Below are 16,479 nucleotides of genomic sequence, written 5' to 3' on the forward strand. Positions count from 1 at the left end.
ATTGACTTCCTTATCAAGTGTCCTGAGGCTTCCATTATAAGCAGGTTTTAAGGAAACTCTTATCCATGGCATTCTTGGTAATGACATGTTATTGATGATTTCCATACAGTTTTCCTTGTACTTATTTGCCCTTAGTCACCAGCAGTGGTTCTTGCATCTAAACCATGCACACCATGATTTTCTGCTGATGCTGACCGCTGTACTTCATAAGTCATCCATTGCTTTTGCCATTTGACAATCTACCAGAAAAATCTAAGTGGTCTCCAGTGAGAGCTTACTGTAACTGCTTAGTAATGCGTACTGCAAAATCGATACAAGCTTATCAATAATAGAGTTACTGCACACTGTGGATAAGCGCCGATCACCAAGTACAGGGTATTGTGGTTAGAGTGGGCTAGCCTATAGATTGTGTCAATGTGCAATAAATATTGTTTTGAGCGTTAGCTCCATTTGCTTAAACACACACGGCATTCCTGCCCAAACAGCATATCACTGCAGATGCACATATATGTGCTCTCCTCTCCCATATGCCTTTAGAATTTTTTTATAAAAATCATTAGGCATATCCTTATGTCCAATGCAGCTAAGGAAGAACATCCAGGATTGAGGGCCAGCAGTAGCTCTGAGGTAGTCATGGGATTCGAACACAGCCTTCCATAGTAGTGCTGAGTTATTACAGCTTTTATCTCTTCTGTGTCTTCCACTTACCGTCTACTTAATGCAAATCCCATAATATAGGAATTTATTTCCATTTTGGGAAAATAGTTAAACCTTAACTTGTTCTGAAAACTCACAAATCTCCTTAACTAGCTACTAGTGTACAGCTTTATGACACACATGATAGGCTCACAGGCCCAGTCTGAAAGGTGATAGCTTGCCAGTTTATGGCAGGATGGAAAAACCCCAATATCCTTATTGCCCTTCAGAGACTAAGAAGTAGCTCAGGAAAAGACCAAATTGTTTGTCTTCTATCAGAAAGGTAGAAGCCCTCAGAACCTGCCAAATCCATCTCTATGGACTCACTTCTGCTTGGAGCCCCTGCTACCGAAGATGACCCCACACTGATAGCCTGCATATAGCAATAGGTTTACTGTGGATGGTACCACATAGACACCCTAAAGATGGCTGTGGATGTTTTTTCTTGGATAGTGTTAAGACAGTAAGTGCTAAGAACAGTTTCCACTCAAATCTCCATCAATGAAAAGTTTGATACTAGAAAGTTTAACAACTTAATCCTCTCATGATGCTGATACATCCTTTTAACACAATTAGTGATGAAAAACTGCTGGACTTCATAGCATAAATTATTAGAGTTGAAATGATTTAAAATCACACTATCTTTGGTCACTCAGAAGAGGATGAGTTCACTCTTGAATCTGGTTCCTCTAAAGGTTTCTTCCTCTTCATCTTTTTATGTCTGGAATTTCTGTAAAGCTGCTTTGTGACTATGTGCATTGTTAAAAGTCACTATACAAATAAAACTGCATTGAATTGAAAATATATTGGTTTGGGGTTTTAAATAATAATATCTAGCTTGAAAAGGTAGATAAGAAATTGGTAGGGATGTTTGTGTGGATGCTATCACATGAAGGTACCATTGTACCTGTGTGATTCAGGAATTTTGGGTGCTTTGGGATGAGGCGTTTACTATTCTTTTATTTATTTATTTTTTACCGGATTTTTCTTTAAGGTAGTCTGAAATAATGCCTTTATATTTGTACTCATTGATGCTGGGTTTTGTGGCTTGCCTGAGGTCTGCTTCTTAGGGTATCCGACTTCAGAACATCTGCAGAACATCTACTACGTCATTAGGCCCAGGTCCTAAATTTTACCATATAACAAACCAGGAGAAAATTAGTTCCTAATTTGGTCTCAACTGAGAGATTATGCCTGAGGCAGAAGTTGTACTGTGTTATCGATCACTAAAGGCACAAGGGAGAAAATGCACAGATGCTTAAAGCCAGCAGGTAAACGATCACAGAGGTTTACATGTGTAACAAGGTTGTATTTCTAAAAGCTCCCCATAGTACTAGCTCATAACCACCACTTACAGGGCATGTGGCCAAATATTTTTATGCAATTCACAGTTAAAATCACTTCATTTATACCATGTTCTAAGAAATATCTAAGACATTCTTTATATAGTTCTCCCCATGCTTCAACAGCCTAAGTATTGTCAAATGTTTTATTTTCTTTTGTCACTGTAGGCCTAAATGTTCTAGACGCCCCCTTTCCCCCCTTTGAGACTGGCAGAACAAACAGTATTGAGTTTGGGACTGTGTGTTCCTTCACTACATGTTGTGCATTTTCTATGGTGTAACATTGCTCCTCAAACAATCTCATACACAAACGTCACAATAAAGGGAAATGACTTCACAGTACTCCTAGGTGGAGTGGACCAGCAATTAGCCTGGACTGAGGAGATTGAAATTTCAAAAGAGAGACCCACAGGGACTACATTTGTGCCCAGCCTAGAAATTCACAGAATGTCCTTGTTCATGGAGGCCCTACTGCACTTGTGTTTATGACTGTTTAATGAGACAGAAAGGAAAAGTCTTCAAAATCTAATATTCTTTAAAGACTCATACTTGGAAATCTACTCATATGTACTTGTGTCTTATACATTATCAGGGCTGGGTAGTAAGGGGAGGCCATTCTCTTGTTTATGATAATGACATACAAGTCTTCCTTTGAGTAAAACCTACAACAGTCCTTTCTGGCTTAATACCATTATTACTTAATGTAAAGCATGATAAGATTTCATTCTTTCCATGTAATATATTGTGGAAAATCAATTCAAGCTGTACCAATTTTCTTTCAACTGACTCCTGATTATATTATTTGAATAGGTATTTATCCATTTTGCGGCCACATATTTACATGTATGACTTAAGTACAAGACATCACACCCGAATGGCTCAACTTCTTATGTTTTTACAGTATTCAGCTTATATTGTTGTTTCCTTCCTGCTACATTTTTGGCTTCTTCTCCAAGGTAACTCCAGGGAGTCCTGTGTCATTTGAATTCTACACATCAGTTAATGGGTGGCATGGTGACGCAAGCATTGAGTGGTGCCACCTCACAGCTTCAGGATCCCCAGGTTGATCCTAAGCCCATGTTATAATCTCTGAAGAGTTTCACATGTTCTCCCTAATGTAATTGTGAGATTTATCCTACGATTCAAAGGCATGCTGGGTTTTGGCAGACTGGCTTTACTAAATTACCCATAGGTGGGAATATGTGTGTACATGGTGCAGTGCAATGGACTGGCATCCCAGGTTAGGCTCTGGATCATAGGAACTCAATGGAATTGTGTTAAAATTTTATCAGACATTATATCATATAACTCTCTCTCTCTCTCTCTCTCTGTCTCTCTCTGTCATACTATACATCTCACTCCAGAGCTCCCAGTGTTCTGAGTTTCCAGTGTGACCACTGGCTCTACCCCTGGTCGGACTCTCATCGCTTGGTGGTGCTCACGGATGCTGTGTGGTCAGCCTGTGACCAGGAGATAGCCGTGGACCGAGCCACTTGGGGACTTTCACACCATCACGGATCTGTCATTACATCAGAAACTCAGAAACTACACTGACCTAATAGTTCCTCATGGTTGCTGATGTAGAAAGGACATCATTTAGTTACATTTACATTATTTACTGTTCAGTGTCACCCAAATGAGGATGAGGTTCCCTTCTGAGCCTGGTTCCTTTTAAGGTTTCTTCCTTATATCATCACAGGGAGTTTTTCCTTGCTACCGCCACAGCAGGTGATAAAACTGTAACTGTAACATATAATTATATATTTTTTTTCTCCCTTCTGTTTCTCTACATTCCTAAAGCCGCTTTGAGACCATGTCCACTGTAAAAGGCGCTATGCAAATAAACTGAATTGAATAGAATTAAATCTATTTATTCTATATACAATATCTATTTATTTTGTTCCTGATTTGAGGTAAATCCAGTGGGTGGGTTCAAATATGTCATCTGAACGTTATAAGTCAGTTACCATATATTGTACTGGATTGGGCTCCAGCCAAACCTCCATACAGTGGTAAAATATTACAGTAAAACAAGTAGACTTAGTTATATAATGAGTGCAGTAGTATAGAGCTCTATGCAGCTGGAATCATCTGGCTCTCGCTCCGTCACGGCGCCACATCCAGCGGAATTCCACGATGGGGGTCTTTCTCAGCCGACTAGTTTCCTGTGTCCGTTTCTTAAGGAGAGAGAAAGAGACGTGTGTCGCCGAAGGGCAGCCCGAGTAGTTTTAGGCAGGATGCCCGATCCCGCTCTTTATCGCTGTGCCTGGAAATCGCTCTGTTCCGGCCCCCTCCTTCATCCTTTTTCATCTGCTCAGCCGACCGGAAGTAATCATTTCGCTTTGTTTACGAATGGACATCGCGTTCCTTCCTTTATTCGCCCCGGAGCGTGTAGTCATGGTAATATCCGGTGCTGCGCGTCAGCTTAGTTTATGTCCGTTTAATAAGCTTTGACATTGTGCCGTTTTGCCCAGCAGTCTCAGTTTATTTCACTGATATGTCCCTTTCATTTGTTTTCAGTTGACAAAATGGCTATTTTAATGTAAGTGAATACAGATAAAAAAAAACAGCACAAGACTACATTTGACTTAAATGATAATATTTATTTAGTTATTGCATGTGCCTATCCTTTATGAACACAAATAAAATATATATATATATATATATATATAATTCTACTAAGATACTTTAAATATACTTTGTTTTTAATAGCATTAGAACATCACAACAAATAGAATATGACATTTGGACAGTGGAAGACACAGCAAGTTCAATCAATGCTTCACTATAATATACTCCAGGAATACTGTTCAATTTTTTAAGTTCAATAAAAGGTGGCAGAAAGAAAATGTACAAACAGAATATAGTCAATCTCTGTGTAAAAGCTTTCGACAAATAACATTAAGAATCTTTACACATTTGGTTCCACTTTGTAAACTAATTTTGCTTTTTCATTTGTAAATATTGCATATAAAGAGGGTGAACAGATGGTACCGAAAAGGATTTGCCCTAGAATCAAGTAGCTGTTTTTAAAAGAATTACTTAATAAAGTGCCTTTTTGTGTCTCTTTTTATGAAGTCCTATAGTTTAAAATAAACAAACTAAAGTATGGTAAGTGACAATACGCACTTCATCTTTGCAAACTGTTATTTTATATTATTTTATATACTGCAAACACGAGTTATTTTGCTTCGCTTATTTATTTTAGAGATTAGTTCTTGATCCTTTTCCGACAGAAAAGATCTTGTAAGTTTCCTCGGCAAACTGCTTGTCTGATAATAACATAGTGTACAGTTTGAACAGGGGTAAGGAAACAAGGAATTCTACAGTTAGTTTGGTTTATTTCTCCCTCTTACAAATCTTAAACGAGTTACATGCACTACATTCAAAAGTGTCATGTATTACAATCTGGAGCTGCTTGCTATCACAGTGTCAGCTGTCAACAACTGGCAACCCACTGTGAAATGCCTGTGTTTCTACCGGTTACTAAGCACGCCATGTACTTCACCACTTTGTCAATAAATTTAACACAGCCATGTTCACCTTCACTAGGTATACATTGTGCCAGTTGTGGTGCAGTGTCCAAAAAAGGGAGACGTTATATAATAGGGCACATATGCATCGCTTTACCAAGCTATACTTTACATATAATGATGTACGCACATATGTACGTGTTTGTGTGTCGTTGGTCATAAAAAATAATACTTATTCCTGTGTTAATCTTTGTGAAGGTAGGCAATTGTCATGTGCAACAACCACGTGATTTAGTGGTTCGACTTGCATATTTCAGACATATTTCCAAGTGACGTTATAAGTGGCCTCCTCGGTCAAGGTGAGATTACATAAGCATCTATAAAAAAATATGTTAGATATAATTTTAGATCTGTCTTATTAAATAGGTCCTAATTTAGTATATTCCAGCAAATTCTATATCAGTGAAACAGTAAGGCTTTGGATTGGTAAAGAAGAAGAAGAATAAAAACATAAATCGGCATTATGTCTGAATTTTGTACACCCACAACAGACTCTCTTCCTGAGGTAGGACATGTAGCCGTCTCCTGGGTCTTTGTTGCTAATCAGTAAATGTCATGTATATTAGTCATTAAACTAGAAATAAATAAATCATTAAATATGTACCTTTGTTGAGGTTTGTGTGTATGGTATGTAAATAGTAGACATTCTGGGTGTGGTTTTTGCAGGGTGTGAGTGATGAGGTGTGGCTGTAATTCTATTAATTCCGCCAGGGCCAACCGAATATACTTAAAGTGTTAACAACAATAAAAATAACCTATACAACATACATCCGTACATAACACAAGGTTTGTGACCTAGAGTTGTCACCTACAGAGCAGCAATTTGCAGTTCCTGAAGGACAGAGTAGATTGTGGTTTCCATGCTTGCAGAGAGGGCCATGTTTAAAAGTGTCCAGCCTGGACAGGGTCAGCATTTAGTCTGTCAGGAACGCAGAGTGAGGGTTGAAGGTCAAAGTTCATCTACAGCAGCAAAGTTCAGCTGCGGCGGCGCCGCGTCTGGTCACGGACCTACACTACCACAGAGATCCGTGCGATGATCAATCTGAGGGAGAGAAAGAAAGATAGAAAGAAAAAAGCACTGTGGTTAAAAGATGCATGTTCTTCTTCTTCTATCTTATCATCAGGTTTATGGGTAATAATATTAGAAATATGACTAAACCTAACAAACCATGCAGTTAAATGCAGAGTCAGCAACAAGGTGTAAGCGGTGCAATATGTTTGACTACACTTGCCCCTCCTTATAAAAGGCGAGGCCCCAAAACCTCTTACGTAAACATTCCACTGTCTACAACTAACTACTCTTATGGACAGATGGTGTACGACAGGGATTAACTCTTCATGCACAGTCACGTTTAAAATCCCACCCAGATAAATGGGGGATGAGGGTGGGACAGCAGTGAGAACATGCACATCAACCTAGTCAGCTACGGTGTAACATCGATGGACTAATCCCAATACAATTCCATTATAATCCCACTGGAATTACAGTCACTGACTAAAGGAATGAAGGAAAATCTCCGGCTCTGGCTCAGCACTTTGAGTGATGGTCCCCGAGGGCGGTAAATACATAATCTAATCAAAATAAAATGTACAGTCACCCAAGTGAACGGTTAGGGTGCTTTTAGCCACAGAGCAAGTGGAAAAAACATATAAACATATAGATATTAGATATCTAATACTAGCTATAATTATTATTAGCCTGTACTAGTTAGAACTATTTAGTTACTATTTAGTATACTGCATGAGCACAAAAAGTAAATATTTTACTGGGGAAAATGGACTAGAAGGTGAACGTATGCATCCAAGTCTTATTAGAAATATGTGAAAGAGCTGTCCAGAATATAATCCATCATCCTTACTTATGCAATTAATCATCAGCTTTGCTCTCTTGGCTTTGACCTTTCGTTTCTATTTTTACTGTGGCTTATTTACTTACTGGTGTCCCTTTTGAACATGGCGGTTTATACCTATTTTTCATTACCCGGTCTTTTTCTGCTTCCAGTCGAGACTTTGCCCATCATAACAGGCTGATGCAGCATGTTTTGGAGGCCATTTTAGTTTATGTGTCCTCGCACAGCAGCCCGGGCATTAATCCACAGTGCAAGCTATTGTAGTGCTGTTCACTATGAAGCGGCTCGATGGCCCTAAAGCTGGCACATAAAGCTGGTTCAAGCCCCTTAGGAAGCATTCTCTTTTGCAAAACTGCTGATTATTCAGAACGGAGGAAAACAGGCCAGGAATGATGTGAAAATCTCTAGTCGAACCTTACCTCATGACTCGATTTCTCAGGCTATTCTCACAGAAAATTGGGAGATCAGTCAATTGTATGGGAGACAATTAAGAAAGGTCTGGTATCCTTTAACGATAACCTGCAGTTTCCCCAAACCAAAGCTGTTCAAAGCCAATTATGTAAAATAAAGGCACCGTTATGGACACTTGGAAGAAAATGTTGTGTGGCAATGTCTCTATAATGACTAGGTTGTCCTCAAGCTTTCATTTCTCGTCCCCCACCAAACCTACACAGTTACATGTTTGTCCTCAACAACTATTCACCTCTCTCTAGCTATAATTACTCTGAGTACATAATGTACAGCATTCAAACACTGATCATGATACAATGCAAGCCCACCTGCTATATCCGAGAAAGAAAGAAATCTTGCTACAAATCTAGAGAGATCAATCTGCATAAGATTAATCATATGCTCAACATTCCAGGCATTCCACTGTTCAATGTTTACCTTGCCCGCAGTGTGTGGACAGAGTAATACTGAGCAGCCCACTAAAATGGAAACTTCTTCAGGACAACAACCATATCTTAACCCCTGCCAAAAAAACAATTCAGTGGGCATCAAAGCCCTAAACAGGACTAGTGTTTAGAAAATCTGTTGGCATGCTAAAATAGGAGCTTATACTGACTCTTAAGTGTGTGGTATTTAACATTAACCCATTTGTTTTGCTAGGAAGTACACCCACAGTGTACACAAACTGAGAATGAATGAAGGAGTGAAAGTAAAACTAGAACATTTATAAGGCACTGTTTTAGCTTCCTGAAATTCGGCACAGATCCACTAAATCTCCCCAACAGGACAATCCAAAGATATTAGTAGAGACTTTGGGTGAAGGACAGCCATGTAAAGTGCATATATATGGCTTGAAATGGCATACCCGCTAATTTAAGCCTTGTTGGATGAAGATGTTAAAAGGTCTCCAGCTGAGATGAGGCAATTTGATTCCTCAAGAAATCATACTGTTCATGCCTTAATGACAGCTCTAGATTTATGATGAATGACTGGATGATGGTATAAAACTGCATTTCATTCTACCAGCCTTAAAAAAAAATCAGCTGCAAGTGTAACTTGACCTCCCTGCTGTATTGGATGTGAGGTCTATTTGAGGACAGGTTTGTTTTGGACCTGCAGGAGCTTGAGCGTGTCCGTGTGTGTAAACGCCTCTTATTCCCTTCACCACAAGCTGCTGAACAATGTCTAATCCCTTCTTTCCCTCAAGCGTAATCTCCTTCTCATGTCCCAGGCTAAATGTGGGTAATGTTGACGGTGTTGCTGCGGTTATCTTAGCTGGGAACATCCCGGCCTAGTTTAGCCACTGAGGCTTTGCAGGGTGGGGAGAGTCTGAAGTACTGAATGGGTGAATGCATATTAGATAACCAGGTGTCTGGCTGTGTTAAAGGTGGTGTTTTTAGGTCTCATGTTAGGTTTGTGAGAACAAGGACAGAACAGGAATGCTTACCCAAATTTTCATTTAGAGGTCTACACGTCTAATCTGACAGAAATCTCTTGAAATAACTAAATTAGCCCTCCATCATGCCCTCTGTTCTGAACTGTCAGTCAGTCTCACAGCCAAACCACACTAATGGAAATGAATGGCATGAAGAAGAAAACAAGGAGAGGGAGGGAGAAGGGGGAAGTGCATGAGTGAAAGAGTGTATGTGTGAGAGAGAGGAGAATGTGTGTGTAGGAGGGAAAGAGAAAGAAAATGAGAGAGAAAAACAACAGGTCAGAATGGGTTTAGGGACGTGGATTGAGGAAAGTACGGTGGATTTCAGAGAGAGAAAAAAATGAGACTGTAACAGGAGGGATGGTGCTGGTATACTGAGCATGCTCACAGCTCTAGCTGGCTCCTCGCCTCACAGGCCAGGGGTGAGTGAGTGCCCTGCTGAAACCCGACCAGCTTGATCAAAACAGATCCAGTGGCTACGTGTCTGTGTGCCTGCATGTATGCAGTACAAAGCACACTATATTATATGTTTCTCTTCAGTGTCCTCTTCATATTTCCTTGTTATACTGTTTCCCTTACTGTATATATATATATATATATATATATATATATACACACACCTCTATCACACTTATCATCATTATTATTATTCCCTCCCACTCAGCTCCTCTCAGATTTTCTGATGCTCTAAGGGACGAGTCCTTCTAGTCCCTGTCCTGGGGCCGAAGCAGATGGTGTGCTGTCATTAGTGTATTGTCTGTGCTGCTGCTATGCCTGATAACAGGCCGAAGTGAGTGGAGTAGCAGGTGCACTTCTGCTTCACACACACTTCTCCCTGCCTGGCCACATGCCACATGCCACACACACACACACACTTTTAAGGAGGCCTAAGAACCCTGAAAGATAGAGGGTGCCACGGAGAGAGTTTGACTAACTGCCTATTCAGTCCTCTAGGATTTCTACCCTTGGGACCTCTCTCTTTTACTCTATCCGTTTCACATCTACAACAAAAGACACACAATGTAGTTTACATCACGTGCATTGTCACTGACAATAACATGCAGGTTACATGGAGCCGCATAAGGGGTGAGAGGTCATTCGTTGTGTATTAAGTGACCATAGTGATGTTTGGACAAAAGAAGGAACTGAGAGGTTAGGAAGTAGACAAAGATTTGGTTAATAACAACAACAGCGCCTGAATTTGAAGTTTCAGTAATGCAAGAAATAGAATGATAAGAAAACTGATCTCTCAGTATCACACTCCAGTGTTAAGGTCCAATTCGTCTGTAAGGGCTTTTGAATGTTTGTTTACCTTCCCTGAATAAAGCACCGTAACATTACTTGGTTAATCCCTTAACCTAGTATTTACAGTATTTACTATGTATTACACATATATATATATATATATAGCTTTTTTCACACAGAATTTAACTTGATCTGGATGTAAAACATTCTCTCATGTCTCCACAAGAAAATATTATCTCACAAACAAGTTAGCTGGTTACTTAAGCTTTACTTTACTTTAAAGGAAATATCACTCTGGTAATGGCCATAATCTTGTTTTATTCACCCTGGCCAAAAAGTTTGCGGAACATAAATCTAGTGTGACCTTTCCTTAAGCCTGTTCTGGTGCATTTGTGAGATTTAAAAAAAAAAAAATCATTCATAATCAATTTCCTTCTATTTATAAAGCACTTTGTCCCTTTATCTGCACCTTATCTGAAAGCCTTAACAACGGCACTGACTAAAAGTCAAACTGTGGTCACTTTGATCGTCGGGGGAAAAGAAAATAGGGTGACAAACAGCTTGTGTCTTTATTCAGCCAATAGCATGAAAGCAAGTCCTTCCACTTCTCCTCCCTCCCCACTGCTGTTCCAATAGGCTCCTGTTTTCCTTCTTTTTAACCCAGGGAAATAAAGTAAAAATAATAATAATAATAATAAGAGGGAAGTGTTAAAAATGACCCTAAATCTACCATATAGTCACATCTCACAGCAACTTTTTTTAAATCATCAATTGCATTGCATGAACCTTCTAACAGGTTTGATTTGTCCATTAAGTGGACAAAACTTTTCCTCCTTTTTTTCCCCATTTTACCTTCTCACTGTTAAGTGCATTCCTAACAAGTAGTGGGGGGAAAAGGGGAATTCATTGGACATTAACAAACCCTTACCGTCACGGATCATTGCTCAGCTGCAATTGGACGTGTTATAATATGAACACAGTAGAGGATGGAAGCAATTTGAAGTACGTGCCATGGTGCACAACACGCGGGGCAGTGTGTGGAGCCACATGCAAAAACAGCATGCTCGGTGAAATGGCCCCAGGGACTTACATTAGTCATCACAGCATATTGCTCCAGCATGCGATAACACTGCATGGCACACACACACACACACACACACACAATTAGGCAAATTATCGGCGCTAGTTTCCCTTCTTGCAAGTCGTGGATGCTTTTTAAAAACATGGGACATTCCGAGCTGAGTGATAAAACTTTGTCAAAAAAATCAGTGCCGACGACGCAAAAAAACAGCGATCTAACGTTGCGCTCGCGCTTCAAAAACAACACTCACTTGAGCTCGCGCTTCAAAAACAACAATCTCACGTTCCCTTCACCGTCTAAGTATAGCGCACTTTTAAATAATGCAGCACGAGGCAAAGCCTTCTCATGCAAGCACTAAAAACTTGTGTGTGATTATATCGCGATTCTTTTTCATCTTTCGGCAATAGCAAGACCAAAACATGAGCGCACCCCCCCCCCCAACCTCCCCCCAACCTGCAGTGCTACGCACTTTGTTTACCAGTGCACACAGAGCCACTGCGCTTCGTCACGTTCAGCACGTCTGAAATTCCAGGGAATTCCTCGGAGTGAAAAACACATTCTCTCAGTCAATAACAAGGTCTCGTCTTGCAAGAGCCGGAGTAAAATGCAAAAACACAAACGTTATGCTGAATGCGCGATGCATTGCGTAACGACACCAAATACGGCACGGATGAATGCTCTCGCCTTACTGTCGTGCAGCGTGTTGGGTTCATTTTAGCCTTCTTTTTCCCAGGCGATTTTTTTTAACGAGACAAGCACTTTTTACTCTCCCTTAAAACGAAATAAAACGAATAAAAAAACACATAAAATAAAAAATTTCACTTCAGCTGAAACCCTGTTGTGATTTCTCCACAAGAACTAAATTGTGTACCTGTAATTAAAGCTTATTATATACTTAAGCCAAGTATGATAAATAACAGTGTACAATTTAAGGCTTTAAATGTACAATCAATATGATGAGCTAAAAGAATGGCAATGAAATAACTAATTCAGAATATAAACATAGGTATTACATGCATAAATGTCAACTTTGAAAGAATCTGTATGATGTAGTAAGGACTGCTGTGGCCACTGGACCCCTATCCTACGTGTCCGAACTGCCAGTGTGACCCATAACAAAAGATCATGTCAGAAGTACTCACCTTTTACAGTGGTCACTGTCTCTTTGAATCCCAGCGAAACATATGGGCTGTCATGTAGACCATTTATTCCTCCTTTGCAGCAACTGACAGTCTTGAATCCCATCATATTTTCACAGTTCCCAAACTCTCGATTTTCCATGAGGTTTAAGGCTATATAATTCAGCCCATGCTGGAACCCAGCAGAAGTCTCTTTGCACATGGGGCTGCCGTATTCCTCATTGGAACCCTCGCTGCTCCGGACCGAGACATTCTCGACAGAGGCAGAACTATGCCGCTTGGACTTGTGGGCAAAAGAGGGAAAGACGGGCATTACGGTGGTGGTGGACGAGAAGGTCTCCGAGCTGTGCCGTCTTCGACCGCGTGGGTCAGCTCGAATCACTTTTGCCTCTCCATCAGGGTGGACTGTGGAGTTGGGTAAGAGGAATGCCCCTATTCCTGGCATGTTGTTGTCACTAAGAGTAAGCCTCTGTACCCTGTTAGTTGGGCTAGCCATATCGGTTTCACCGTTCTCTGTGGTGATGGAGGGGGACATGCTTGCATCATCAAACTTCATCTCAGCATAATCATCGTTCCTCATGCCAGGTGAAGAGGAGGAGATCTGCTCGTCAGAGACATACGTTCCCTCATCAGATGAGCATGGACAATTGGTGAGCTCTGGGATATCATGTAGGGAACTAGCGAGGGTTTCTGTTTTGGGGGAATGTGAGTTCAGGTCAAGGTTCATGTAGTCACAAATTGGGGATCTTCTTATGCTGCCAAGGCTGGGTGATGAAGTCTGGCTCTCTACTGATCCAGATGGTACGGAGTACCGTGCAGAGTCACTAAAGTCTATATTGATATACTCGCCTGGGCTTTTTGGCTCACTGGGGATGGGATGTTCATTCATTCTTGGGAGCATCCTTAGAGTATCCAGAGATAATCTGTTCTGCCTGCTGACACGTGCTCTGTGCAACAGTCCATCGTTACGGCTATGCCTGAGTGGGAGAAGGGTGGTGGGGCTGGGCACAGACGTGGCATTGCAGTTTGTCTCCTCTCCTCGTTTACGCCCCTGGTTGTACATTAAAACATACTGGTCCTCTCCTCTTTTAGAACCTTCATGTTTGTTAGAATTTAGCAAAAAAGTGGGTCGCTGTGCTGGCATACACCCTCCAAGGAAATAATCTGGTGGAGTTGCTGAGACATATGGATCAACGGGCGACATGTTCATATATTCCCCGTTTGCCACTTTGACATCAGTGGTCTCCAATGAGGATTTGGAGCCAGACCACATCCTCATGTAACCATTATCCTCTAGTGAACCAGTGCCAGGAGAACTGGTGGTGCCATGACTACCTGTGGCTTGAGGGTGGGACCTGGGATTGATTATCTGCTTGGGGGCAGAGACACACATGGGGCTCATGGGCACATAACTGTCATTTTTTCCGCCTTGTAGTCCCACACCTGGTGTCATGGGCATGTAGCCATCATCACCTTGGTTACTGACAGAACTCCTACTGGAGCCAATTTCAAGGTCCCCATAATCCTCAGGGTATGAAACCTTTGGAGAGACAGAGTGTGTGCTCTGCCCAGAGTGGCCATTAGCATGCACTGCCCACATCAGCATATATTCATCAAGTGAGGCTGAAGACTGCTGAGAGGGAGCCCTAGGTTGTTTTGGTGCTGTAAGGGAGTATGTTCTTTTCCTGTATAATCTCTCCAAGTCCAACTTCTCCCTGCTGGATGCCTGGATCTTATTCAAGGAGTGATATGATGGACTGTCCATCATCATGTAACCGTGGAGATCTGTGCTATCACGGGAAGGGGGCGTCCCAGAAAAGGATGAGGGTGTATTGCTCCGGTTGGATGTGTTGTATTTTGCATCGCCTGGGCTGGACCCATAATCATCACATGACAGGAAGCCAGTGTCACTAGGTGACCCTGACACAGAGCCGCTGCAACTCGAAGGCTTGTGTAATGCTGAGGTGGAGGTAGAGCCATTCATGCTAGTAGACGAAAGGCTTAGTGGACTTATGGGAGATGGGGGTGAACGAGATACAGGCACAGACATGGACATGGATCGGTTGTGCTGTAGAAGCGACGCTTCGAATGTACGGCATCCCACAGAAACGGTGTTGGACCTGCTCATGTGGTTCCGGACAATGGGGCTTCCGTTTTCCGATACCGACATGGATACTGGCCTTACCATGGTGCCTTCACCCTCACTGGCTGTGCGTATCCGACAAGACGTAAACTTGTTGATAGGCGATGTGGCTGCCACGCTGTCCGTCCTTGACCTCCTTACCAACCCCGTCTGACTGGGAGGCAAATTGTTCAGGTTCCGTCGAGTGGGTACAGATATGGGGTTGGAGCCTGAAGACTGGCTTTTGCTGCGTGGTCTGAACTCTGAAGACTCTTTCATTGCTTTCATAGCCTCTAAAATTGTTTCGTGTATGTTTTGTGCCACTACAGAGTCATCTGCCTGCATCCAAAGCTCACCGGGTCCTGTAGAGGCTGATCTGCCCACCTCGATGAAGAAAAAGCTGTCAGAATGTCCACATCGCCTTATGTTCATGAGCTGCAGACTGACAGATGGAACTTCAGTGTTAAGTTTCACGAAGCTAATTGACCGACTTGATAAACACAACCTGTAAACTCCCGTGATGTTTCTAGTCTGTCCAAGTCCTTTGGACTTCACATTCACTTGCCATACCTCTTTATAAGCGGCGTTTACTGGAGTGATCATACCGTAATTACCCTCGTCAAAGCCCATTAAAGAGGACGCCGAGTTGGTCACTGCGCTGTCATACACTTTTCCCTCAGTCATTAAATCGGTCAGGTCCCTGTACCAGCTTTCCTGCTCGTTTTCGTTTTCAGCAGCCACAGCAAAATATTCGTCCTTGGTATAGAGAGCTATCAGGTACCTGTGTTTGGCGTCTGCGCGCTTGTTTATGCTCAAACAGGAGTCAAGAAAGATGACTCTTTTCGCAGCTGATTTGTTTTTCCATTTCTTCTCGCTCTCGTAATACTCCAGGCGGGCTGGCATGCAGTCGCTCTGCTCTTTCAAAACAAAAAATCTCCGGTGCCCGTGCTTCTGTTTTTTAAGGTATCCACTTTTCTTGACGTTGTTTGAAGACATGTTGACGTTTGATAACGAGGTCCCTCCCGTTAGTGGCGGACTCGCCATCCTGGCGCTTCAAAAAAATATTCCGATTCACTTTCAACTTGCAACTTGTTTGTTTTTTCCCCCACCAGCAACAAAAACTACAAAAATCAAACAAAACTACCGCAGGACAAGAGTTCCGGTGCGTGAATGAGCTCCCGGCGCCGGTTCGCTACAAAATAACACCGCTTACAGAATGACTGAACTATAAGAGAGAAAAACAACGCGTGACGTTTACACACATCCTAGCTTTGGTCAGTGAGGAAAATACACAGTCATATAAGGCGGCGCAACCGTCCAGGGGCGTACCTGCCAATCTCAGAAACACGACTCCTCATTGGACTCATTGGTCGACTAAAAAAGATTCACGTTTGGATCAGCCAATCACAGCAAAGAGGCACCGGCGAATCCCCCGCACGCAAACCGGACCCTCCTCCGGCCCTGATTTGAATACATAGGGAACATGACACACGTTTTACTGTACCGACTGTGATGCGTTTTCTTCGTCAGAATACATGTGCACGGTTAAAAATACCGAAAATACCATAAATAGGCTTGATTCCTT

General features: G+C 41.8%; 1 protein-coding gene across 2 annotated transcripts; it reads right to left on the minus strand.

Moving 5' to 3' along the window:
* Positions 1-4,621: 4,621 nt before the first annotated feature.
* Positions 4,622-16,265, minus strand: irs2a (insulin receptor substrate 2a). Of its 2 annotated transcripts, XM_058380146.1 has the most exons (3): positions 12,776-16,265; positions 11,643-11,681; positions 4,622-6,614 (listed from the first exon to the last, which is right to left on the minus strand). In XM_058380146.1, the coding sequence occupies exons 1-2, from the start codon at positions 15,936-15,938 to the stop codon at positions 11,644-11,646; spliced, it is 3,201 nt and encodes a 1,066-aa protein (XP_058236129.1). In that variant the 5' UTR covers positions 15,939-16,265; the 3' UTR covers positions 4,622-6,614; position 11,643. The 2 variants fall into 2 exon arrangements, with proteins under 2 accessions (XP_058236129.1, XP_058236130.1); XM_058380147.1 differs by lacking the exon at positions 11,643-11,681 and having other exon boundaries at positions 12,776-16,237.
* Positions 16,266-16,479: the final 214 nt, after the last annotated feature.

Source organism: Hemibagrus wyckioides, linkage group LG26 (genome assembly GCF_019097595.1).
Source record: "Hemibagrus wyckioides isolate EC202008001 linkage group LG26, SWU_Hwy_1.0, whole genome shotgun sequence".
NCBI classification, from domain to species: Eukaryota; Metazoa; Chordata; class Actinopteri; order Siluriformes; family Bagridae; genus Hemibagrus; species Hemibagrus wyckioides.

What these genes read in the sequence shown, in the direction of transcription:
- irs2a (XM_058380146.1), bottom strand. Translation starts at nt 15,938, where the DNA reads ATGGCGAGTCCGCCACTAACGGGAGGGACCTCGTTATCAAACGTCAAC. An exon ending in GACAGTGACCACTGTAAAAG is followed by an intron (nt 11,682 to 12,775) that starts GTGAGTACTTCT and finishes TGTGCCATGCAG; the next exon opens with TGTTATCGCATGCTGGAGCA.